At 39.6% G+C, this 27,835-nt stretch overlaps 1 protein-coding gene across 5 annotated transcripts in view; it reads right to left on the bottom strand.

Moving 5' to 3' along the window:
• Window positions 1-27,835, bottom strand: part of LOC121673552 (AT-rich interactive domain-containing protein 1B-like) — a 206,718-nt gene that overhangs the window by 101,475 nt on the left and 77,408 nt on the right. For 4 of the 5 annotated variants that reach the window (XM_042046925.1, XM_042046923.1, XM_042046927.1 and 1 more), the window contains exon 2: window positions 23,119-23,160. The exons of the other annotated variant lie outside the window; for it this stretch is intronic. In XM_042046925.1, the coding sequence (XP_041902859.1) occupies window positions 23,119-23,160 (42 nt within the window). The remainder of the gene's footprint in view (window positions 1-23,118; window positions 23,161-27,835) is intronic. 5 annotated transcript variants of the gene reach the window in all.

Raw genomic sequence — 27,835 nt, forward strand, 5'->3', positions numbered from 1 at the left:
TGCCCACAAAGCATAATTTTTATTTGTTGTCTGCTTAATACATCAAGATTAAAATCCTACATATGTATTTGAACATAAAATGAGCATTTCACTTGCTAAACAAAGAGACAAAAAGAAATTAACATCACATTGCTGTCTCCTGTGCTCAATCTGAGCAAATGAGAGTATCAACAGAATTTTGCCATGGCCATTACGCCAAGTTAAGGCTAACAGGCTCCTGGATGTGTGCCCTTCCCACAGCTCTCAAGTTGGTGGTGCAGGACTAACTTCAGGTGAGCTGCTTGCTCTGAGACTTCCCCATTCTAGCATGCAGAGCCATGTTCTCATGAAGGAGCTACCTGTGGGTGGTGGTGGGACCATCCCAGGCCTGGGTGTACTCCTGGGATCTGCTTACCCTACACGGCAGGAATACATCAGCTCTGCAGTCTGGGATCATCCCAACAGTTGGAAGTTGAGGGCATGAATCGTGCCCTGGGAAATCAGGATACAAATTGAATTCAAAAGAAGATTTTCCACAATATTACATCAGCACAGTTGAAATTTTCGAACGTATTACAAACAGGGAGAAAGTAATCTGAAATCTAACAGCCAAGTTATCTTTGAAATTCTAAGTGAGAAGTAATAAATTTGTGCTGTTGTCATCACTGCTAGCAGACTCGGGTTAAGCATATTTTCTAGCTCAGTCCCAAAGACAGAAAGAAATGCTACTAAAGAAAAAGAGCAGTTAGACATATAACCAGACCATTAGCATAGTGCATTCCTGCTGTTTGGTTAGCAGTGTGCATAACTACAAATTTTAACCAGTGTAAGGTTAAATAGCACATAATGACAAAAAATCAAGACTTTCTGGAAGCAAACTTTAGGCAAGCTACATACCTATTTCAGTCTAAAGGGAGGGGGTTGCTTTCACTTCCTTGTACTAAATACTTGAGAGCTTACACATTATTTTAGCTAGAACACATCATCATTTTAAAAGAGCATTTAATGTTTCATCTTCTTCCTAACCTTTTTGCTCCTTTGTTTTCTCTAAACTGCTTTCAAGTTTCTACCCCAGCATAATTTCTTTTTCATTGGCAGATTAATACCAGATACATTTAATCAGTGGTGATCTTCCCATCCTTGCTTTCCAAAATGGAGCTGAACAAGATAGGGAGGCTTTTTTCTATTTTATTAAATTCATTTTGTGTAACATCTCATTATATTTCTGTGTACCAGCACTGCTCCATACAGTGCAGCTATGGGAACAATTTGGTATTAAACCCCTGTTACAAAGCTGGGAAGGGAAGAATAAAAGCTTGTGTATAGGACAAAGAGAAATACCTTCCTTACCCCCATGTCTTCCATAAGATCTATACTACTGATTTTCCACACACAGGCTGCTGCAACCACAGCACAAGTGAGAAGGGCAAAGTAAGGCTTGAGACTGTTTCACAGTGGAAGTGTTGGTGGAGGATCTGTTTCTGTCCCCTGAATGGACCTGAGTGTTCACAAAGATGTGGTAACTATTCAGCTTTCTGTGCTGCTTCTTTCTTCTGTGCCACCACAGAGTGTCAGAGACTGAAATATTATAGTCTATGACTTAAACATTTTCTGAAAGGACTTTTAAAACTGTATTACAAAAGCTGCAGAGAAGACTACTGCACCCTGGATGGGCCCTGACTGAGGCCTTGCACCGCTCGCTGATGAAGATAAAGTAACAACTCAGGGCTGGGGACATTCACAGAGCACAAGCTTAACACCTCCAAGGTGGAGATCACAGCCCCAGGGCTATCAGCTGCCAGGCTCGCACAGACCCTCCACCAAAGGGTGGGGGGAGGAGAGGCTTTGGTTATCTTGGAAAGGCCTCTGGTCAGAGGCGCAGTGACTGCCCATCCTCCACTGTGCAGAGGAGCCCAGCTGAGGGGTCCTCATTGGGAGGTGGAAGCTTATCCACAGCAGGAGGGGGTGACATGGCCCATCACAGGGGCCCCCTCAAAGGGGTGCCCAGACCCTGCACCGGAGCCCCAGAGATGGTGCAACAGACCCTCAGTGTTGCAAGGGACAGTGTCAAGCCGGCCCCTGCAAGAGGAGACACGTGGGTGTTCCCACCTGGCCCACAGTGTCTATTAATCCACGGGATTCTGTACTCTTCCGCGCGTGGTGTGGTGGCGTGTGGCGACGGGGGACCCTCACCACCAGCAGAGCAGATGGAGGGGAGCAACGAGACATCATTGGGACCCTCACATGGGTGATACGCTTCCACCTAATCCCTGTCACCTCTCCCTGTTCCCCCAACCATGCACTTCTTTTTTCCATTTCTTTCTTTCTTTTCTCTTCCTTCTCTTTGCCTCTTTTACTATTAAATAAAATACATCAATTATTTGGCATCAACATCCAACCTTGTTTGGTTTTAATCTTGTTTCTGGGAATATTTTGAACCTTCTAAGTTCTGTCCAGTTTATGCACAGAGACTTAGGTTTCTTTGCTTTTCTGGGTTTAAACTGGATCGTAACACTGGGCCAAAGCCTGCTTCTTCTGCTAAGAGCCACAGAACAAAAGACCTACCACCTGTACCCTTCCAACACCTTTCATCCTAACTCATTTCTCATTTGAACTTTTGCTTAAAAGAAAAAATGGCACAGAGTAGTTATACAAATAACTTTTTCACTGTTTTAAAAAAATTCCAGTGTTACTCTGTTGAATCGCATTTCAAGCTGCTTACTTCATACAAGTAGATGGAGGTGGCTTTCCAAATTCCAATTTATTACTTTTTATAATGTTAGGTACTGTGTTACTCTCAACAAATTCACTGAATACGATGTGACTTGGGGCAAAGCCAATCAACAAGAAAAAAAAAGCCATTAAAAATTGGCTTTAAATCTTGGCTTTCAACTGATAAAAGACTTGAAAAAACTTTTAATTTCTCTCCTGCACTTGCTGATTTCACTCCTGTTCTGTAAAAACCCCAGCTGAGTGAATGAAGGCTGGTCAGCTAGGTCATAACAGGTTATGTTGAAAAAACCACTAAGTTAAACGCTGCTACAGGAACCTTTATAAAACCCGACAGACATTGCTTTTCTTTCTGCACTGCATTTACTGCTCATAAGAAGTGTTCAAGAGCTATTGAGGTTTCTTCATTCCTGCAATCTAAAGGCATAGCGCGTGTCCCCGAACAAGATGCACAGATGCTGCCCTTCACATCGCCCTGCTCTAAGAAATGTATCTGCTCTGCTTTTCTTCTTCCGTTTTATCTTTTTCTTTTCCCGAACACCAGCATCCAGTTTTACAAAATTAACAACTTCTCTGTGAAGAAGCAGGCTAAGACCAAATCCAATTTTGCAGAAGTACACAAGTCTCCCTAATTTCTCAACAGATGCATCTGGCAAAGCCAAAAGCTGAAGGATTTGGCAGCCTGTAATACAAAGCCTTCCCAGGAACTGGTGACAAATTTTGAAGTGCAAACAACCTTGTTAACAATTTGTTTCACCTCCAGGAGCAAAGGTTTCTACAGTTCTATTTCAACTATTTCTATTTGCTGGGGCAGGTTAGAATCATAGAATGGTTTGTGTTGGAAGGGACCTTAGAGATCAACTAGTTCCAGCCCCCATGCCATGGACAGGGACACCTTCCACTACACCAGGTTACTTGAAGCCCAATCCAACCTGGCTTTGAACACTTCCAGAGATGGGGAATCCACAGCTGCTCTGGGCAACCTGTTCCAGTGCCTCAACACCTCACAGTACAAATTTCTTCCTAACATCAAATCCGAATCTCGTCTTTGTCAGTTTGAAGCCATTCCCCCATGTCCTATAACTACAAGTCCTAACAAACTGTTAGGGTTGAACTATGAAGGTTAGGGCTCTTCTATCTGTCTACCTCACTGCTTTGCTGCTTTTACAGAAAAATCATTATAAGAGAATGTAAACTTGCACCCAGATATTGAAACTCAAACTGAGTCCCATGGTTTAAACTATGACGCTCTGGACTACTGCAAACATACCTGTATGTGTTATGAGGTTTGTAGCTTCCGGTAAGTAGCTAGGAATAGTTAACACCTTCTGCAGTATCATCTGTCAAAGCACCTCCTGATAGACACCTAATCTAAAGAATGCAGAGATGATCCTTAAAATCACACAGCTCAAATTCTACAACATTATGTTGTACCAGGACCGCTCTCAGTTGTTCCAGGGAAGCAAATATAAAGCACACTCATCACACAGTAATGTCAAAACCTTGGCCTAAGTTTTGAATATTGCCTCCTTGATGGCACACCCAGACACATACTGGAGTTCATATTTTTGAGAAAAGCAGAATTCATCTAATAATAACATCCAAAATTATGTGCTAATATGTAATTTCACAGGAAATATGAAAGGCTCTGCAAACATCAGCTTTTAAGAAAAGGTTCCAGAATCTCAGATGGAAGGAGAACATGTATAAAAACTCCTCCACTAACACCTGGAACAAAATAACGGCTTAAAAAAAACCATTTTAAATCTATATTACTTGGAACCGAAATTCGGGAGCATTATTTCCTTTCATCCATGATCAAGATTCTGTAAGCAACAAATGGATCAAGTTCCACTAAGTGTTCCTATAGATGCAGTATTTTAATGCCTCCAAGCTGCATGCAAATTTCTACCCAAGCAAGGGAATTTGTGTTGATGTTTAGAAAGTGCAAATGTGACATGCTGCAGCCGCCTTGCTCATTACGAGACACAATTCTCATAGTCCTGGACAATGCCTGTCTGCAAAACTGTAAAGACAGAGAAACATAAACTATACAAGGTAGTCAGAGAAACAGCAGAGGAGGTCGGCGCAGGGGAAGCATGGATTTAACACCAACCTCAACTCTACAGTGATGATGGAGAATTCTGTAAGTTAGTCTTTGTTTCTCTGAACATTACTCACAGTGGACACTATCAAGGTGTCTGAATTCAAAAGAATGGTCTGCAGAAAAAGCATGTAAAATAAATCCAAGAATTGAAGGGAAGATGTATTCTCTGGAGTAAGCGGCTAGTAGGGAACCATAAGCTACTACTCTTTAAACTGGGACTGTCGAAAATGTGTAGATTTGCAAAGTTTAGTCACACAGGAACTCTCTCCTGGATGCAAACTCTTCATGTTTGCACTAAGGACAGTCCTAGAGAAACAGACAGATATACAGTCCCTTCCTTTACAACTGCACTGGTTTATGTTTCAAAAATTAGGCAGCAGTATCCCTTTATCACTGAGCTTTCATCATCAGTGCAGTACTATAATTTATTTGAAAGTCAGGTTCACGTTTGTTTTGTGGATTTTGAAGGATGTTAAAATACTGACATTTTTATTAAAATACTTTTGTTCCAATAGATCTCACAGCCCTAACACTTATTTATCTCTTTCAAGAACTCTCTAATAGAGTAATAATTATGACCTATGTTCAATTGACTTGACGACTAATGAGCCTTCTGTAACCCAAGTAAAAATCCCATAAGCTTTGATAAATTGCACAGATGTAATGTTGTAGCAACACTCAGTCACTACTTCTCCGGAGTGAAACAGGAGTACCAAGACAAAGCTGAGAGGATAAATGCCTTCCCTCTTCCTTCCCAGGGGGTGGGGGCATAGTGAGGAAATTATGCATTATGTTCCAGCCACAAAATCCTTAAATCTGAGAGGAAAGTTAGGAACCTCTTTTAATGTAAAAGACTTCCTACACTACCTGGATTCTACCATTAACAGGAACGATGCCTCATTTTTCCAGAGATCTTTTAGCATAACCACACCTATGCCATGGGGATACAAGTGTCTCCAAAGGAAAAGCATTTTCTATTCAAGAGAAAATACAGTTGAGTTCTTATTACAGAGTATAATACTCTGCATTTTAGTTACTGCTTGGAGGATTGTAAGAAAAACATACATGGTCTCAAAAATGGGATTAGAGCTCCCTTATCGCAAAAATTAAGTCTAAATATATGGGAAGCAATCAGTTCTATGCATAGCTATTCTCATTCCCTTGCTATATATGCATGAATGAAAGCAGGCACATGTGCTTATTACATTTCTTAGTATATGTATGATATCAAGGAAATGATATAATCTTTGGTTATCTAGGACTTTCAAACTCACATTATTAAATAACTTCCATCATCTTAAAGACAGGTTAGTAAAATGTCATGGTTTTCTTCTATAAACAATGTTAAAGAAATGAGACAAATTAATAAAATAACTGCATTCAGAAAATGATTGCAAAAAGTGATTTTTCTAAATTAATTATTAAAACTGCTTATTACTCTCTCCCTGAAAAATATTCCAAAACCTGGATAATGTCCAAACAGTATTTTGGAATTAGACATATGCTCATCACATCATCTATCTCACAATTTCCTCACAGACTGGTTCCAGGTATTAGTTAAAAAGCCTTTTTAAGTCTGGAATGACGAGATCCAACTACAGAATAAAAATGCTAACGCAGATGCACTTTAAAACAACTTCTGTTTTAAAATATTGCTTCCTTTCTGATTTGCAAGATCATATGTATGTAAGAAAAGAAACCATTTGCAATCCCTTTACAAATAATTCCTTCATAGCAATTCACCACAGAAACATAAATATGAATTATTATAAAGCATTTTGAAATTCAGAAATATTATATTACAATTTTGAATAATTCAATGCCTAACTAACTTTCAAAATTCACTTTATAAAACTGTTTTTCCATTGTTACACAATGACTTGAAAAAGGGAATGTTTCCCCTTTGCTCAGCTATGGCAGATGCCACCTCTGGGATGGAGGAGCCGAGCACCAGACGTTTGCGCAGCCCTTTTGAAACCGAAGACTGGCACCCGCAACACTCCTCCTAAATTTATTATGCTCTTTCTTATAGCTCAGCAGTGACACATAAGCAACAAGCAGAGCTGTGAGCAACCTACAGTGACAATCTCAGGCTTATTTTATTTTCACCAAAGAGTTTACTATTACTACTATCCATGCTGCTAGTATGCACAAAATGGACCCAAGGTATAGAAAATCTTTGATTTTATTACTTCCAATTGAGCACATACTGCTCTACAGATATGCAGTCAGAACTGCATATCTACATAAGCCTTTTGCAAGATGTTCTCAGTGAGCACACGAAACTCAGAGTGAACGTATAAAGAAATCTCAAAATTGACAGAAACCGAAGCTAGCTTTTCCGCTTACACCTCCTAGCACAAACTTTACTGTGCAGTAGGGACTTTGAAATAATAACAGATAACATTGCATTTGAGCCTTATTTCTTGTTATTTGGGGCCTCTTGCCTAATTTTTTTTTTAATATTAAAATGACAAGGGGGCAAAACCAATTATAGAAACAACGCAAGCTGCTCTTAAACTGATTAGCCTAGATGTCAAAATGGTCATATTCACTTTTATTGAACATCTTTCCAGCAAAGGAAATCCACTCTCTTCTAGACCAAGTGTCATATACAAGTGTACATATGCAAATATGTACACTTCAATCTACCGACTGGTGTTTGATCAATTTACATAGTCGAGTGGCTCACTCAGACTCTCTGTGCTTTGAGGTTACATGTCCCAGAATGTACTGAGCTTGTTGGCATTTTGAAAATTAAATTTAGAAAAACGTATTACTTCACAGTTCTTTCCCCCAAGTTACTAAAATATTTAAGTGTAAGATATTCTACATCTAGATAAGGGGATAAATCAAAGATCAAGACTATGAACTTCCATTCAACGCCAGCCCTTTTCTGCATCTTTCATCTCTTTATCAAAACATAGAGAGATGAACCTTGAGGGAAGCAAGCCCTGGAGTGAGACATTCCAGGCCTGCTGAGGTATGCAAGGAGACCACAGTGCAGTGGTCGCATGTACTTGAGTGTAGCAAAAACCATCTTTCACTTTTAAATTAGAACATGCTGAACTCGAATAACTTTGCAGGGCAAAACTGGAAGTGCAAGACTAAAATAAGAAGAGACAATTCTAACCAGAGAAAGATCTGGAAATCTATCCGGTCCTGACAGGCCTTTTTTTCCCCCCCATACCTTAAAGATGTGCCAGTAGCAAAGTGAGAAGGCAAACCCTTCTCCTCTGCTGAAGCAAAGCAATCATCTGGACCTCACTGGAAGTTCATTTCAGATTTTGTACACCACAGCCACTAGCTCTGGGTAGACTTCAGGCTCCACACAACTCTGCGTTTTGAAAAGCTCTCCAATTGAGGGCTCTTGAAATATTTAATGTTAAGCAGGAGTATCCTGCCCAGAGTGGCAGCCCAGCCTTGACAGAGCTGTGGCACCCAGCCCACGGAGCGCTGGGTACGACTGGCCAGGCCAGCGCTCCTCCAGGAGTGAGGTTACTGCTGCAGTTTAGCACAAGCACAATTTGCATTGTGGGGTTGTAAAGGTAAGGCACTGATGTCCCAGCCAATACCATGAAGTGACAGGCATTCTCAATATGGTTGTTTTTTATGTGTGTGCGCATTCGGGATTTGAAATGTATATTTTATCAGATTTAGCAGAAGGATGATCTTTGCCAAAACACGATGAAAGGGTATGCATGGAATGCAATCTCCAAATTACACTGTCATAGTAGAATTACTTTAAATCACTGTAAAATATCATAAACTAACTCCAAATTTTAGCTCTTTGGCAAAATGTATATTCACAGTAAAGATCAACAAGAAGAAACTGTGGCAATCGCTGCAGCAGGAAAAAAAAGAACCAGGTGCTGCCATATAAGCTGTTGTTTTTAATTACTTTTAATTATTTCACAAGATAATCCAATATTTTAGAAATTACTGCAGAAAGAATTTATTACATACTTCTGTAACATTTTTATTCTAGACTGAAGACTTCATTCTGCCTGGTCTGAAAGAAATAAGCAGCAGTGAGAAAAAACCCCCAAACTACTTTGGCTTCACTTACTGGGGGATTTAGTGATGAGGGATTAAAAATATGTAACCAGTCTTTATCCAACGCCCTACAACTTAAGGCAAAATAAACAGAATTTAATTCTTGAATGTGGAAAGGACATAGCTCTCTTTTTACCTTTTAACACTGGTTTTCTTTGTTTAACTAAGACCTTGTATTTCAAATCTGATGGTGATACGATCATAGCACATTACCCATGCACAGCTTCTCTCCAGTAATCCCAAAACACTATGAGCACAGCCCAGACAAACAAGGGCACACATTCCTTCCTAAGAAGGAACCATTTTAGTGCATCTTCAAGTCCTAGCTCAATCCCTCTGAAGTCAGAGAGGAATCTGCCGCACACTGCTGTCCTTCTTGGCCATGGAATACCAACTTACTTCTCTGCACAGTCCTATCTAAGACTATTTTTAGCCCAACTCTCACTTGCTGTGAGAAAAAGGTGTCTGAAACAAACCCTGAGAGCCCACTGGTTACTTCAAATAATGCTGATTCCTGTGTAAAGCCAATGCAAGAGTGGTGGAATAAGTGATTTACAAACCAAATAGTTCTGCACATCACTACCAGCACCTGGGCCTGTGCCACAATGTGCGTGTGTGCACATGCCTGACGATAATGTGATCCACACCATTCCTGTATTTTGACTTCAAACTTGTGACTGCCATTTTGGCAAACAAATGAAATACAAAAAGTGATGGCCTAGAAGGAGCTGGAGTACCTGGGGTTGGTACTGGTTTTCTGCCAGGGAGGAGTGCTGCAGTAACAACAAGCTTCTCCCAACTGTGGAGGGGCCCCATCAGCACTTGGCTGACAGGAGGGAAGGAGAGCAATTGGAGGTGACCAGAAAATCCTGACAAACTCTTTGCAGACATTACAGGAAGATTTAGTGCCCAGGTATGGTATGAACCAACTTATGAAAAAATTACACAATCAGCAATTATCTCTTTTCAGGCCATGCAAAAATCCTGCCAAAAAAAGAGAAAAAAGTCTATGTAACTAAACATAGATACATAAGAAATAAAATTTTACATATATAAATACACAGCTTTGTGTATATATATATTTTATATTTCCATGTGCATGTATAAAAATACAGTTTTGAATATTTTAATAGAAGCAAGCACAAATTGATTTAAATTAATGCCTGAACATAGTGGAGAGCCAGCAGAGTAATTAACTGTGTTATTTATTAATTATTATAACCATCCCAACTGTCCTTTCTCTTCATCTCTCCAATAAAAACAACTCATTGCTAATCCACTACAGCTGCAGAAACTTCCATGAAATCTTAGTTAAGGTAATAAAACAGCTCCAGTTTTAGGTATGGAAGATCCATTTCTGCCCTTGAATAGTTTATGTCAGATTATAATCTTCAGTGAAGAATTTGATGTTATTTCAACAATCCAATACCTCATTGGCACATGCTAGCACACAAAACCATTTTTTTTAAATTACACAGCAATATAGTCTGAATAGGAAACCGGTCACTGAACAAGCTAAATCTGCATGAAGGAGAAAGACTGGAAGAGCGGGATAGAAGTGGGAGGGTAGAATGCAGCGAGCAGTATCAGAAAAATGAACACATAAACGAGAAAGGAGGAAGGATCATAGAAATGCACCTTAGTTGAAAAGATTTCTTTCAGTATCTGCTGGCACTTTCTTTTTATCTACAACTAGTTCACTCTATTGCAGCCAATAACCTGAGTGGGCATAAAATAGATTTTTTTCATGGTTTGGATCAACGCGGGATATAAACCACAACTGAAACACATTTCCATCTGCTAAACTCAGCAATGATTATTGTAATCCAATTGCTTATACAGCATACTTTGACAATTGAGGTGGTAGGCACAGGGAATACAGAGCAAAAAGGTAGGTAGGAACACGGTTCAGATTACTGCTTTCCAAATCTACTTTTGTTTTGCTGGTGTATTGTTAAATCCTTTCTGTGCTTCACAGGAAGCTACACACTTTGAAGACAGTTAGTCACAACAACTTCTTTATTTTGTTTTTGATTTAAAATGCCTATGATTTGCACACCCTGACACTTGCTGATTTCATGCCCTGCCTTTTCCTGTCAAAGCCCCTTCTTGGCTCTCCACATGAGGAAATCTCATTTATCAAAATTCTGTTTGCGTAAGGGGAAGGGCTATGCTGAACTGAGCCGTGGCCTTCATTAAACATGCAGAACATAAACTGCTGACACTAAGCACAGTCAACTTGCAGCATGGCAGAGGAGAGAGGGAAAAAAAAGAAAAAAAAAGAGCAATGAGACAGAAGGAATGATGTGATGGTGAAATAGGAATAAAAGTCACAGTTTTGCAAAGCATTTAAGTCATACTGGAGTCAGTGAGATTTAATCACAGACCTGAAGTTAAGCATGTGCTTAACTTTGCCGAACAGAAATAGATCACTAAATTATGAATGGACAATCTATTTCTGTTCCTAGGAACACGGACACTTTGTTCTCCAGACCAGTCCCTCAGGGAATGGAAAAGGTGAGGGGGAAAAATGACAACAAAATTGGAGAAAACAATCCCTTCTTCAACTCAAAATACCGGTCCAGATAAAGGAACCGTACATTATCTTTAACATAACAGGATTAAAAAGGATGGTATCCATCACTTAGGTTACAGGAGACAGAAAAGGGCATTTGCCATTATGGTCATTAATTTCAACAAGGTACCAAAGGCTGGGGCTCCGAATAAAATAAAAATTTGTAAATTTGGAAGAACCAAGCATGAGAACAGAAATGCATTAAAAACCAGAATTAGGGCTGAGGGGGAACAAAGTGGCTTTTTGAATTTTCACTTCACTTACTGTTCTTGATATTTTTTCCCCTTTAATTCTCAAAGATAGCTGTGTAATGCTGCCTACAATAGAAACTTGAATTTAATAGGCACGAAGCAGAAGGTGTGTAGCATTTTCCTCTGATCACAAGGAACAAGCACTTAGCTGTAAGAGATCCACAATGAGTCACTGCAGGGAGGAATCAAATGCATCACAGGTACATGCAAGCCTTTTTTATTCTTATTCTACCAACTCAAAATGCATTATAACATACAGCCCTAGGAAAAAAAAAATCAATTTCAAACCACCTAGTCCTACAAAAATATATAATTTTCCAATCATATATGCCTGCATTTACACAGTTCAAGAAGAGCTAAGGCAGATGCAAGGCAGGGGGATGGGGCGGGAGATAGGTGGAGGGGGATGTTAACATTTCCTCTGTAAGCTTTTCTTGGTATTTATAAATAAGATAGTAATTCCAAGTTGAAATTGTCTCAGTACTAAAATGAATAACTTACCATCAAGTTTCAAACAGTAGCTAGAAGTTATTCTAATATTATCTGAAAAATAATATTATATTAACATTTTCTGATACTTTCACACCTCTTAAAACACTTCTTCAAAGTTAATCTGGAAGTTAAGAACCATAAAATTAATGGCTGGATTCTGCCACCCTTTTCCATATGATGAATATCATCATACTCCAGAGAGAAAGAACTTAGCTCTGATCAACTAGCTCTTAACATAGTATTAACTTTTCTTCCCTCTTGCAGTCTTCTGCGTACATGCAGCTTTAACGGAAGAGAGCAGAAAGCGGACACGCTTATGGCAATGGAGCATGCACCTTGACCATTCCTCAAGAGTGATTTCTGTAGTTTTTTAAAAAAACAAATATTGTATACATTCAACAGAAATCAATAGCTGCTTTTATGTTGAAAAAGTGTTGTTTTTCTTGAGGTCACCTATAAAATAGAAGAGGACAGCCCAATTGTTCTATCTTCTCTTTGAACTTGTAAACAATGCGGTATTATCACCAGCTTTTTTAGCTGTTATTCTGGTCAACAAGGCGCTGCAGCCTGCCATATAAAGCTGCACACCACATGGCACCATTCGACAGTATATCTAGGTCAGCTTGCATTTTTAATGTGCTCCATTAGCTTTCCCTTGCTCACTGTATCAAGTTTGAACTTCTCCTTCTCACTTTTCAAACCTCTCTATAACTAAGCCAGGCAACACACAGGATCCTAAGAGTATTGTGATCATCTTCAACATTTGTTCCACCAAAGACAGCAGTTCTAATCCTACTTCCTTAATTCCATGCTGTTTCCAAACCCAGCATCCCTCAATTTCCCCTTCAAGATCCTTTTCCGCAATACTGCTGGTTGATTAAAAAAAAAAAAAAAAAAAAAAAAAAAAAAGAGGTTACTTAAATAGAAAACCCCAATGCTTTACCTAACGTAATACCTTCCCTCAGTACTACTTGGGGAAGCTTAACAACTTTGGCCTTGGCAGCATTCTGCATGCACCACAGCTAAAAAAACTACAAGTTAATAAACATAGAAAGAGCCATACGTAAATTACTGTAAAGCTTTTGCAGAATCATATGTGCTATAATGGTATAAGTTACTTTGATGCAACAAAAACCAGTTCCACATGATTCACTTCATTGATTTCCTTCATAAACAGCAGTTAACTCATTTCTTAAAATACATTTAATAATTTTTAAATTAGCATGTATTCTAACTGCTTTTCCCACAGATGATTTTAAGGCATACATCCCTCCACTGGAGCACAGCCCTTGCACAAGGACTGAAGTTGTAAAACCACCCTAGATATAGATTACAGGTACAAGGTAATTGGTACATCAGTATGGACACAAGGAATAACACTGGGAGCAAGTTTAGCAGGAGGCTCAGGGAGATTCAAACAGATCTTGATAAGTGGGGAGTGGAACTGGATGATGGAACGAAAACAGTCAGTCATGTTAAATTGAACTGTACAAATAATACTTATTTTGGTTCAAATTAAAATGGTAAGGCAAGTTTTAATAAAGAGACTGCAAATTCATCTGTTGTCTATTTCATGTAGGAGCAAGGATTTAGTACTGAAATCATAAAACACACAGAATGATTGTTACACTAGGAATGTGTCACAATAGCTTACATCTGTATAGTAGAAAACAATGTAAAGCATTGCAACAGTATGAAAATCATGCCAAAACAATCTGTAATCTTGATCCTTCTGTACAAGGAAATATTAAGACCCTGTATAATTAAGTGTTCACCAAGAAAATCAAAGGAATGACCTTGAAAAACAAGATTTCCCAGTGTCATTCTAATCTCATAAAATTATCCATCAATATCCCAATTCACTAGAAAACCCTGTCTCAACAAGAAGAAATCCTTAAAAAGCAAACTGAAATAATTGAAGCTTCAAAGTTAGAAAATGATGTCTTCTGTAAAAAAAAATATATGTTCGGTAAAAAGCCCTAGATTCTGCACTATTGTCATTGTTTTTTCCTCTTGAAATCTGCAACATGTCAACAGCACTTTTTCCAGCAAAGCACAGCTCTGAATGATGATACACACCTGACCTTGTCTCAGGAAAAAAACCAGGGGAAATGAAAACTGAAATCACATCTGTCTACCCAACAACATTCTCACGGTCCTCTCTGCAATTCCTATTCTTCACACCTAGCACTAGTTTTAACAAGCCAATTCTGAAATCAGGGGAAGCAGCCACACAGCAGAAATCTGAATATTTTTCTATATGTGTATTTCATGCTGTTAAAAAAGTATGGTATAAAGAAAAGGCAAACACATTAACAGTAGTTTTATAAAAAAATAAGTATCTGTGGGGGTTTTGTTGTTGTTTTTTAAGTCCCAATCTGAATGGGAGCATGCTTTCTGTAGCAAGGTGGGATTGGTTGCTGCAGGGCACAGTTCTGGTCCCACTAGTTGTACCATTAGGTAGAATTTACAGAAGAAAAAGAAATCTGGTCTAACCTGTTCACTTCATCAAGGAGGAACAGCAAACTATTTGCAAATATTCTGAACTGCCCTCTTCCCACCCCTAAAGAAAGAGACCACCTGCCTCAACATTTATTTAAAATGTGCAGGTATTTACAAGCAAACTTTGTGTTCCGATTGTTAGATGACTTCTTGGTAAATCTGATACTCCCTCCAAGTTCAAACCGGCAGTGTAAATCAAAGGGACCACATGGAACTGTAAAGGACCCGCCTGATCAGGCAAGCATCACCCCCGTTTACATGTCAACAGGAGGCAGCTGAGCGAGGGAGGATGCTGAGCAGCACACCCAGCCAGACAGCTCAGGCACACCAGACTCAGGCTGCCTGAGTGCGCCCACCAGTTAAAATTTAATGAGCAACAGAAGGAAGACTGAGAAAATAAATTCTTTTTTTCTGGTAGTAACTTAAGTCACTGCAATGTAGTGACTGGTGTTAAATGGTGGGTTCAAACCCTTGAGGTGATGCATTTTCCCACTGTGAAAGCAGCACCAAATTTTGCACTCTTCTGGAATTTCTATGGAGTTAGGAAAGGGAAGACCATACTACAGACGGACTCTTCATAAAAGCAGCAGGGGGTAGTATGGATTGCTGCTGCAGTTGCTGCTGCTGGTGCCACCACAAAAGCTCGATGGTTCAATGTTGCAGCAGCTCATTTTAACATAGTGGCAATCTAAATGGGCATAGGACTGCACAATGAGGGATAGTCATCAATCAGAAAAGCAAAACTAGTTGCCAAGCCTTTACTGGGAAGGTGGTGAGGCACTGGAACAAGTTGCCCAGAAAGATGCCCTGTTCCTGGAGGTGTTCAAGGCCAGCTTGGATGGAGCTCTGAGCAACCTGATGTAGCTGAAAGGTGTTCCTGTCCATGACAGGAGGATTGGAACTAGGTGACCTTTAAAGTTCCTTCCAACCTGAACCATTCCACGATTCTTACTTACAGACATTATTTTAGCAACTACCTAACAGTTGCCATGAATTGCATACACATCTTCTGAAAACTCCACACTGGTACTCCCAGGAAGGCAGTGGGAGCTTTAAATCTGTATCAAAACCCAAAATGTGGCCCCATCGACACCTTGATAACCTAAACCATGCAGTGCTGGAGAGCGAGGCTGTTCATCACATTTATGTATGTCCAAAAGTAGAGATGATGTAGAAAAAAAGAGAGCAGTTTATGTTTTCTTAGCACTAATCCCAGCTGGTTGCAGGGCACTGGGCAAACCACAGGCCAACGATGTCCAAGGGTTCTGAGGAGGGCATGTTTACCATCTGTGCTCACTCCAGCTTGCCACAGAGTGCTTGGGAACTTTGAAAAATAAATGCTACCACATACCCATGTAAACTGCCTAAGCGTAACCCTGAGGCCATCAGTATTTATTCTGCAAGCACCATGAGATGCTTCATGCTGAAAAGGAACATTAAACATGTATTTATGGCTAGTTTGGATCACTGGCAAGAGAAGCAAAAAAGGAAATATCCAAGAAAGCCTGACATGCTGTATACGCACAGGGACACTGCCACAGGAGACAGGTCCTTCCAAAAACCTCACCTTGTCTTGTCTTTCCTGAGACTACAGCAGTGTGGGCACAGGGCACAAGGAGGAGAGAACCAACTCTTATTTTTATCCAGCCGATCATGACTTTCTGACAAGTGGGGCTTCTCAGCTAACATATCTTTCTTTTCTCCTATTCTATGGATCATCTTGTCTTTTATGCAAGATTGTTATGGAATTGTCCAGACCCACCTTCACTGCACAAGGAGGCATCATGACCTCCAGGAGGCCTGCACTTTTTTCCATTCTCCCAGAGAGCTTTAAAATCCTCTCCACGTGGGAAGCAGGACAAAGTTGTGAGTAGTGGGACACCTCAAGTGGGTGCTTTTTGGACTCACCCTCCACACTCAAGGTGGTTAGATGCACTCTTCTACTGCTTGCAGCACTCAGGACAAAGCTGGACCACAATTAGGACTCTACGATGGACAGAGATGAGCTTATGGCCGTAAATCTCTTGGTGTGCCTCTTAATTCCTATACAACTAACTGGGGAAAAAAACCCACAAACCACAGATGTATTTATTGAGACTAAACTTACAGGACATTAAGAGCTATTGATTATGCAGATGAAATTTCTAAAACATGATCGCAAAATTCTCAGTTTTGTGTTTTCTTGGACTGTCCCAAATAGCATAGCAATGATATGCACAGGTTACTCAGGAAGAAACCTGTTCAAGTTGCTGCTACTTAATCGTAAGTACTTCAAAACACTTCGATACATCTGTAAGGGGTCCCTAAGAAAATGAAAAGAGCACCGTGGTCCATGCTTTAATGCCATTCTCTGCCCTTAGAAAACACCCAGCACAGAGGGCACTCAAGAGACGTCAGCAACCCCTAAACACAACTTTAACTATGAGTCAAAGAAAAAAGGTTGGAAAATCCTTTTAGTCATCTGAACACCTCTGGTGAAACAAGTCCACAAAGAAATGAACAACAGAACTGGGGAAACATACAATCCTAACTCTCCTATGAGTAGCAAAACAGAATTTACTGGAGGTTAATATGAATAACTATCTTTTCTAAGCTAAAACAAATCCAAAAACTTATTTACAACTCCCAGGTTCCTACCTAAGTCAACAGTGCAAAGACAGATGTAAATGAGGACTCATTTCTCTATATTTCCCCATAAACTAAGCACACACAGACAATCCAAGTGTCAACACATCAAGACAGAGATAATTCTGACCCTTGAAAACATTCTCTTCTGAAAAGGATTAATTGGCTTTAAAACAATTTAATTTGGCTTTGAAGACGCAGCTTTTATTAGTAACCACCAGATGGCAGGAGCAAAGGCTGCTTACAGTCTTCAACAAAAGAAAGCTGTCTTAAACAAGGTGAGCATTAAAAGAGAACAGTTTTTTATGTCTACTTTTTCTTCACTTTCAGTGGTTAATTTTCTTATTCTTTCCAAGAAGTACTATTTTATTGCAATCAAGCTAATACATTAAAAAAAAAAAAAGAGAGAAAGAAAAACGTCTCTTGAGAACATGTTTCTCAATTTTATCTCATGCCATCTCCATCTCATAGCTCAAGGGTTCTGCTACAGATATTGCAAGAACAACAGCTTCCTTCTAGGTTTGCACAGTCGTAACTCACAGGCAGCCACCAAATGTATTCCCTTTGATGTCCTATGCTTCAAACCAGAAAGGTGACACATAGCTACACTGTGTAGCTCAATTTACCCTCGGGATTTGAACTTCTGCTATCTGGGATATGAAAATAAGTAGAATACAGAAGATGCACCATGATGTGATGATTGTTGCAATAATGCATCATCTACAAGGTGGAGGAAAGCAAAACCCCTCCCCCAAAAGCATGAGCCTCCCCACTCTGCCCAGCGCTCTCCCACCAAAGCAACCAAAAAAACCACCTTAATAAAATAAAGTAAAAGTAGTATGTTTGGGAGGAAAAATGTTTTAGTCTGAGCACATTTGATTCTTAAAAACATATATCCTGTATCAGAGAAAGAGCATTTAAAAAATGCAATCCATCAGCACATACTTTAAAAGACTTAGGAACAGACTCTCTAAACAACTTCCAGAGTTACTAAATTACGGAGACAAGGTCATCACTTTATGTTGTGTCATAAAACATAAATACAGCTAGTTCCATGAACAATGCTGGAAGCTCCACCACACAGACACATCCACATCAGAAATACCACCCTCGCCGTATTTCTTTAATAGAGCTGTATCTCCATTATGCTGATTTCTTGATCAAAGAGAAAGCTTTACTCCTGTATTTGTCTTCCGCAAAGGAAACATAAAATCACTCCTACAGTGAACATATCCATCGGGAATGAGATTCTTTTTCCTCAACCCCAGCAGCACATAGTCCCAGAAAAGAACAGATGAAGCTCGCTCCTACTTCAAAACAGCGTGAGATGCAGTTGTGTAGTTAATTCTGCCTCTGTACATTAGCAAACACGCCACTTTCAAAATATGAAAGGCTTTCTTCCCTGCCCCGTTTTTAAATGACACCTGCAAATCACTAATCCAGTTGCCATTTATTTCCATATGTCAAATTACAATCTTAACTTGTGCAAAGCAACATAATAGTAATGATTAAGCCAATTACATCACAACACAGCTTAAAATGACACACAATGGAAGGATTAAAGCTCACTACCAAATAAGAGAGTCCTGTTCTTGATGGAGCTCCCCCACTGTGGGAACATAAGTGTCTCTTTTCCTGTTGCACAAACTTGTGAGCCTTCTAACATGTAGCTGGTAGACTGCCATTAACAAACTTATTTATATTAATGCAGCACTAAGCTGGGATCACTGCACCTCGGCATTAGCTGCGGAGGGCGGGCTCTGCAGCCGGCGCTGCAAACGCGGCTTATGGCACACCACAGGTCCACAGACAGGTTGGGACACATGCACGAGGTGATCTCACCAGGCTTAACCAAATAAAGCCTCCTCTACCTGACGTTATTTGGGTCAGGTAGATGCTGACAGTAAAACCCTTAGGGAAAAGGAGGGAAAGGAGAGCAAACTGAGCACAAATATTTAAAAAATCAGGCATCCTGTTGTCTAGATAGGGCCAGACACCATTTGCAGCCTCTGTGAAGCATGTGCTACTGCATTTGACACCATAATTCCAACTGATGCCAATGTGCAGCTCCTACAACAATAAAATGTGGGTTAAATCTTTACATAATAACCAACCTTTCAGACTAAGATTTTCAATTCTACCTCAGGGATTAAAAGGTTCTAATGGAAATTGAGCATCTGAATCTTTTAGGAGGATTTAAAAACTCACACACTCTTATTTTTATTTGTTCATTGCTTTAGTCTTTAAATCAGCATCATTCAAAATGGTTAAACCTTTTACCTTTTACTTCTGCCCTGGGCACCTTTTTTTTTCCCCCACTTTCTCCTTCTTTTTCACATCTTTGTATTCCTCCTATTTTCTCTGCCATCTGCAAACACTGGTCCCATCTGCTAAAATATAACTTCCTACTCAGCTAAAATAAACACAAAATAAATTGGTACTGTTAGTATTTTACACATCATCATTAAGCTGTAGTAAGATTAATGGGACTTAAAGAGTTTCCAGCTTTGAAATACATTCCTGTGTGTTGACTACAGACTCGAGCAGATATCACTCCATCTATTCACTCTTACTCTATGTTAGCTTCTTGGCAACTAAGGCTTTGAAGGAACTTACTATATATGTAAGTCTATCCTCAGCAGAATTTGAACAAACCAGGCATAACTGTTAAGCCTGTCCCAGATCACCCATCAGCTGTTCATGATTTGCTGCGTGGTCATTTCCCCTACGTCTCTCCATATATAACCATGCATATAACACTTCTAAAATACTGGAACAAAAGAGCCAGTCAAAAGCTGGAAGGTTTTTCTTCAAAAACAAACATGCATTCAAGCACACACACAAATGCATGTGTAAATTAAACTGAACACCATGTGTACCATCTTTGAAAAAGCTGTTACAGCACACCAACAGCTTCCTCCTTCTGTAAAATTAGTTGCACAGAAAGCTAAATGGGTTTGCTTCCTTCTATTCAACCAAAAGAAAGGTTTGGACAGCAATGCAATCAAATCTGTACATATTTATACTTATCAAATGACAACTTTTATTTAAACCGATTGAAAACATGCTTAGATTTTTATGGCCTTTTAAACAGTACTGGTCTCACATATGCACAAAATGAAAATAAAAAAGTTCATGTTAAAATATCATTTTTACTCCAACAAATACCTTATGTCCTACATTTGTTTGGGGAAGACTGTTTACTTATTAGAAAGCTGAGGCGGAGGAAACAATTTTAAGGATTACTATTAATGGTTTGCAATTTGCACCTGTTCCATGCTTAAGGAGTAAAGATAGGATTTGGTACTTCAAGGTGCTTTTTCCCTGGGTATTTTGACAGTTTGACACGATTTCATTTGTTTTCATTTTATTTTCTAAAATAAGAATTATTTTGACTAAATCAATATGCGTAACTTGATAAAAAGCATCCTGTACCTGATTTCTACACACACTTATGAAGATGATGATGATCATCATCCAAGACTCAACCATTCAAGGGGCAGAGTACATCAGCCAGATCTTCACTTTGCCAATGATAACTACAGTGAAGCTGAACAATATTCTGACATCTCATTCAGAACCTTTTCCTAGGAAACAGCCCCATTTGCTGCCAGTATGCATATTTACCATGAGACTGAAATCATCGAGAATTTAAGAACAACAAATGACATTGTACATTCTTTCAGTAGTCTACAAATACCTTTTTTAAAAAGACAGTATTCTTGTATGTATCTACAGGCAACACAGCCTGTCAACAGCCTAAAACTAAGTGGCATCTAAGGATAGGTAGAATGGATGCAGTCAAAAGAAGAGTCATCCCCTGCAGCAAATTAAGCTTCTGCTCTTGCATACAGCGGGGCCCTACAATGTTCCAAGCTGAGACATATGCTACACCCAAACCCAAAAAAGTTCCCTCCAACACTCTACAATAGCCCTGGAGGAAAATTCAGGCTAAAAGCAGGTACCAAGGAAAGCACTGCATGGTGCAAATTTTTAATGTTACATCTTTCTCAAATGTGTTATCTGGTATTCAACTTATGATCTAATCTATAAAATTAAACATTTTTCATTTGAAAAGTTTTGCTTATACACATTCTTTGTTCGCATACCAACTCATCTGTTAATGTAACAGAGACTCTAGCCTTTATTTGTCATTGAGACAGACAGTAAAGAAAGCATATCTTAAGGGAGAGAAGGGAAGAAAGTGCTTTCGCAGCATGTCTAAATAGACAGCAAAAATAAATTCTGGGATTAACAAGTTTTGGATGATATATTTAGCTTTCTTTTTGATTGATAAAAAGTACATGACATTCCTACACATACAGAGTTTACTATATAACATAAAGCTACTATTACAAGAGAGTTTAAAAGATCCTGATGGTTTGAAGACGAATCTTAGGAAAAAAGATATTTGGGACTCTGGACAATGACGTTCAGAGTTGGCAACAGTACAGATTCAGTTTTGTAAAACTGAAGCTTAGCAACAGAAAACTCTTAAAAGTTTTTGTAGTAAAAAGGAGTTTCAAAGGATGTCCATCAGGATGACAAGACATAAAAACACCTTGCAAATCTAGCCATGAAAAAAACTTAGAAGCCTCCTCCACAGTGCTTTAGCTCTAAGAGAAACTGGCAACAATAATCATCAGTACTATTTCTATTTACCCACCTGAAGGATTATGGAGGTGAGTTCACAAGAGCTGACCCTCAAGGTTTATTAAATATTCAATGAATATTTTGTATGCTTGCTGGGTATTAAATAAAAATCAGAAAATACTGAAGACTACCATATGTTATATACTTCAAATAATACCGGAGTAGCTCTGTTTGTTTTTTAATAATTTATTGAAATCACTTTATCACATATCAACATAAAAATGTACAATACAGACACAACGTAAATTCTGGCATCATGAATATTTAGGTACTTTTAAAGCTTTTTTTTTCTGCTGGTAATTTTGTTTATTGTATTCCAAATAAACCTGGAGAACTTATTCAGTATTTTCTTGCTTTTCTTTTTTACCTTAATAGTAATAGCACTGCTATTTTTTTCACCTGCAGAAGCATCACAGCATATGGACCTCCAGCAGCAGGAAACTCTTCACTGTCATGATTTAGCCTACTGTGCCTACAATCTCCTTTTTCCCTTCCCCATCCACTCTCTTCCTGACTAACTAGATAAAGCCTAAACACAGTCTGCCCTGATTAAAATCATCTGGTATTAGTGCTCAGGTAAAACAGTGGTCATCACTATAATGCTCACTGGCCAAAGAAACTTGAGCACTACGTAGGACACAGTCCATCCATGTAGCTGGGCAGGTCTGAAGTCATCTCTCCAACACACAGTACTGCCCACCACACACTGATCTACAGTTGAACACAGGGTGATGCAGCTGTTCAGTGAACTACTTTCTACTTGAGATGCTTTGTCAAAAAGGGCCTGAACAAACTCAGCAGACTGCCAAGCAGACAAGTACAATTTCTGAGTTGCAAATCTATGGAACAAGAACAAATTCAGCTTTTGGGCAAGTCCAATCTTAAGAACTACTGCTAAGCTGACCTTCCATGTCTCCACATGGGTTTCCACAAGTAAAACTTGCTCACAGGTTTTATACCAAGAACAGGATTAAGACAGCCTGTGTGCCACTCTCAGATTACCACACGTAAGGGAAAGTTTCTGAATTGATGGATGCAAGTCACAGGATCCTCAATTCTCAGGTTGAAAATTGTCATTTTCTGTGGCATCACATCCAACAATTCATATTGTTGGGACCTATATAACAAAACTGCACCAAACTACACACCTTGTGTCCAAATGTAGCATCCTCGGAGGCCAAGACTTCAACCTGAAATTATAAGGAGAAAGATAATTTCAAATTTAGCCACCACCAAGAACCTCTCTCTCCTGAGCACAGCACCACACTCCAGGCAAAGAAGAAATCTGTAAATGAAGGTGCCAGTCTGGATCAACCCTAGGAAACCTACATATGATAGGATGTGCAAAACTATCAGCTGACAACAGAAATCCTCAAGTGAGGAAACTCGGAGAGCATCCCTCATGACACAAACAAGGTTTCTCCACCTGAATGACATAAAGAGTACCTGTCAGTGTCCCAGAATTTACTGTACTACAGCTGGAACATTTTTCTCCATAAAGAGTTCTGACTACACCAAAAAGCTGCCTGAGCACAACTAGAATGATCTGCCACGGTCCATCCCTGTAAAAAAAAAAAGCTGGAAACACCTGAACTCTTCCCCTCTGGTTACCCTCTAAGCAGGCTGGGTACTTCTGCACCAGCACCAAGTGGAACAGCAATAAGGGGAAACTCTGCAGCCAAGGTCTTGGTTGCAGGCTCCTGTCTTGTCTTGAGCTAGAGAATTGTTTGAAAACTGTAGAATTCAGGGAACACAAGCTCCCCAGGCAAAGGCTGAGATCAGCTGGCTGAGAGATACAGTGAATGTTTGAAAGTCTGAGAAAAGCAAGCTGCCAGGTCATCAAGTTGTGCTCCAGACCAAACCCCTTGCTGGTTGCCACACACTGCACAGCTCTAGAGTTGATATGCACTAATCTGTGACAACAGGAACAGACGTAGGAAAGCAGGCACACCGATTTTTCATTAGACTCCTTAAAAATACTTCACACTTCAGCACCTTTCACCTGAGAATCTCGGTGCTTTTATGAATTCTAATTAATTAAGCTTCCCAATACACCAGTGAAGTCAGAAATGTCATCATCCCAATATAGAGAGAGAAGAGTAAGGCAGAAAGAGGTTAAATAATTTTTTAGTAGTCATGTGCCAAGCCAGGGACACACTCATAAAAAGAATCCCAGATCTCTAGTCTCAGGCTCACAGTTTAACAACTAGGAAATTCTCTATTTCTCTGATTTACATCCTATTTAAAATGCCTACTGCTGCATTATTATTTATACAACTAGTATAACTATAACTAATGTATCTAATCTCCAGTTTAACTTAAGAAGAGTGAAGGATTTAAAGCAAATCAAGAGGGAAAAAATGAATGTGAAGTTTCAGCCTGAAGCATGTTATAATGCCAGAGTTATAAACCCCTGAACAAGAGGGTTTATAATGGAAAGGCTGATAAACTAGCAATGATGGCAGCACTTAAATATATTTATGTCATGATCTAGCAACATATGGTATTTCTTCATCTCTAAATTAAAAAAGGGAGGAAAAAAAAAAGCAGGAGGGAGATAAAGCATTTATAGGAACTAAGAATAAATTAAGAAAATGAACCTTGGAGTTACCCAATTGTGACCTGTCCAGCTAGTTAGGAATGGCAGTAAGAGGCTACAAAATAGCATCTCATTCAATTGGAGGTAGGAAAAAAAAATCCAAGTAAATAAAATCAATCTAAAATGATATGATATGTATTAGCTCCTTATATTAAGCTTCTAATCCTTTAGGCACTTTATAAATATTAAACAATCAGTCCTGGTGAGACTGATAAATATCCATAATATATTTTACAGATGAAGAAACAGACAGAGGGTTAAGTGACTTGCCCAGGGCCAAAAAGAATAATCAGCTACCGGATTGGAAATAACTGTATGACTGCTTGTCACAATACAGTGCCCTACTCAGATGCTCAGGTGGCTTCTGAAAAAAGTCATTCCACTACCAGAAGCATCTCAGTTAGGGTTAATGTGGTGCACATCTAAAGTGTGAATGCTCATTTTCACTAGGCTTACTGCTTCGGTACAGCATCCAGCTACCACCACTAGATAGACGCCAAAACTTGTTCAAACTCACTCAGTTTCTCTATCCAGTATTATGCAGTCACATATCCCAGATGCTATCTCCAGTCCCATTAATCATAGAATCATAAGGGTTGGAAAAGAGCTCCAAGATCATCACGTTCAACCTTTGATGGAACACAACCATGTCAACCAGACCACAGCACCAAGCGCCATGTCCAGTTGTTTCTTGAACACTTCCAAGAACAGTGATTCCACCACCTCCCTGGGCAGCCCATTCCAATACCTAAACACCCTTTCAGTGAAGAAATTCTTCATGATGTCCAGCTTCAACTTCCCCTGGCACAGCTAAAGGCTATGTCCTCCTGTCCTGGCACTTGTTGCCTGGGAGAAGATGTTGACCCTTCACCTGGCTACAAACCTCAGTTGTTCTACCTTTCAAGTAGTTGTAGAGAGTGGATGCTTTATTACTGTGCTACATTTCTATTGTGGAGATTCATTAGGGAAAAATGGAGCCTTCTTTGTGCCACAGGGTCCTTCTCTGACTCTCTCCTGGAATCCACCACAGTTGCTGATGCCTTGCCAGCCCCAGTACACTCTGTCTCCCTTGCCCTGCTGCCCCTGCCTCCTCCCTCTCCTTCCCAAGCATCCCAGCTGGGCGGACAGCCCCATTGAGCCTGTCCAGGGCTGTCTGTCCCCTCCCTGCAGAAGCACGACATGGATGGGATGGCATGGAACCCCTGCACCAACCCAGCACAGATCGGGCAGAGTCTTAGTTTGGGCTCCGCATTGCACCTCATCTACAGAGAGGCCACCTGACATGCCAGGACCGTCACTGCAAAGCACAGGCGAATTGTCAACACCTGGGCTCTGCTAAGGAAGCTCCTGCTCAGGGCCAAGAGAATGCTCACGTCTGCCACAGTTCCAAAAGACATTAATTAACTTGGCAAAATGACCAGCACGTGCAAAATCCAATCCTTCTTTTCACCAAGAAACTGAGAACAACAAACTGTGCCATCAAAGAGTAAAGCAGAAGTTTATGTTGGTTTAACATACTCTTAGTCTCTTTTACATATAGAAATATTTTCTTTTATGCTTACAAACATAAGGCTCACAAAGACAGTAAAATGGCTTGGAGCGAAGCTAGTATAGATAACAATTCTAATTAAAAATGTTATTGAACAGGTCTGATAGTGCTGCTTCTACTTTTCCAAGAATGATCACACCACTTCTGTGATAAATAATTGTCCTCACTTTGCAGATGATGCAATGAAACATCCTCCGTATTCTTTGTTACTACTGTGTTTAACAGTGTACTGGTGTGTTAGTCCATTCATTTACATTTTCACCTCCTCGTATAAAAGACAGTTAAGCTAAGTAAGAGACAAGTAACTGCTGACACCATAAGATACGCAACATAAAGGACTGAAAAAAGATGTGGGACAACATGAGGTTTTCCTCATGCTCAGCTTCCAAAAAAAAAAAAAAAAAAAGCCAAAATGCATTACAGCCTAGGCTGAGTGGACCCCCCTCTAGTGGGAATGCTTGTGTACTTCAATCAGCACCCACACCACCCCAGTAAAAGACAACATTACTTTAAGAATCAGGCAAGCACCATCTTTCTCTTAATTGCCTTTCAGAACATATCCCTTCCATTCCAATACACAAAAAAAGAACATGACATTTATTATTGGTTTAAGATAATCTGATGTTAATTAAGAACTTCTCATTATATACCTATTTGTAGCAGCTAAACATTTTCTATTTTAGTTGGCTGTTCTGAGTGTACACATGTAAGTATCTTGGGTAGGTGGAGTGTTTTTCTTTTACAGTGAAAAATTCACTGCATCACTAAAAAATGCAGACTTGATTCTTAAATGAAGCACTGTTGATTTCATGTACATATTTATATCTGTATCAGATACAGCAGCTTTCCCCTAGGCACTGCTCTGAATCTTTGCTCCAGTCCACAGTTTCCACTCCCCAAAATACAGTGCTACAGTTGAATGCTGTTTGCCCTGTAATTTATTTCTATGTAAAAGTAATTTTTGGTGACTGTTTTTTGGTGGGTTTTTTCCAGTTTATCTAAAGAACTGAACGGCCTTTTTGCTTCTAATAAACAAACTCTAATAAACAAACTGCAATTCTGGGCTAGAAGGCTATTGTAAGTGGTAAGGGGTAAATGAAGGGGTACTATTTGAGGGAGTATATGTATTAACCATACACTGGGGATCAATTACACGAGTTAGTGGTTTAAGCAGGAGTATCCCACAGCTGAATCACGCCTGTCCTACCTGGGCAACTGACCCTTCCTACAGCCTGCTCCCCACTGCTGACCCTGGTCCAAGAGGAGCCTTCCGGGGCTGGCCAGGATGGGGTCCTGAAACCTCCACAGTGCATGACAAGGTGAACTTCCCACCTCCCTGCACAACTTACGTGGTCTCCAAAATGGGCAGCTGTGGCCAAGGGCATTACTGCTTATGTAGTATTCTGTGATTTAACGGTCAAATAGAATAGCATTTAGTATTTTTTTATAAGATGAAAGAATTCATAAACGTCATGTCACCCTGAAGGACCCAATGAATAAGGTGTGGAGTACCCTGAAACAAGATGGGGAGTAGCCTTGAGTCTCTTTTTGTCAGAAGTAACGAGACTTTGTCAGTAGTTTTATCTTGCTTCTCAAAAAATGAGTCATACCGACCTAGTTCGACAAAGAATATTGCATCGCGACCAAGAGACTTACAGTAAATTACACACAGTCATTTTTACCTCCCTGTCAAAGAGAAAAGGAGTTGAAACATAGA

This window comes from Corvus kubaryi, unplaced genomic scaffold, assembly GCF_017639235.1.
Source record: "Corvus kubaryi isolate FWS band 111438036 unplaced genomic scaffold, C.kubaryi_AGA036_p1.0 65499, whole genome shotgun sequence".
In the NCBI taxonomy this organism is placed as follows: Eukaryota; Metazoa; Chordata; class Aves; order Passeriformes; family Corvidae; genus Corvus; species Corvus kubaryi.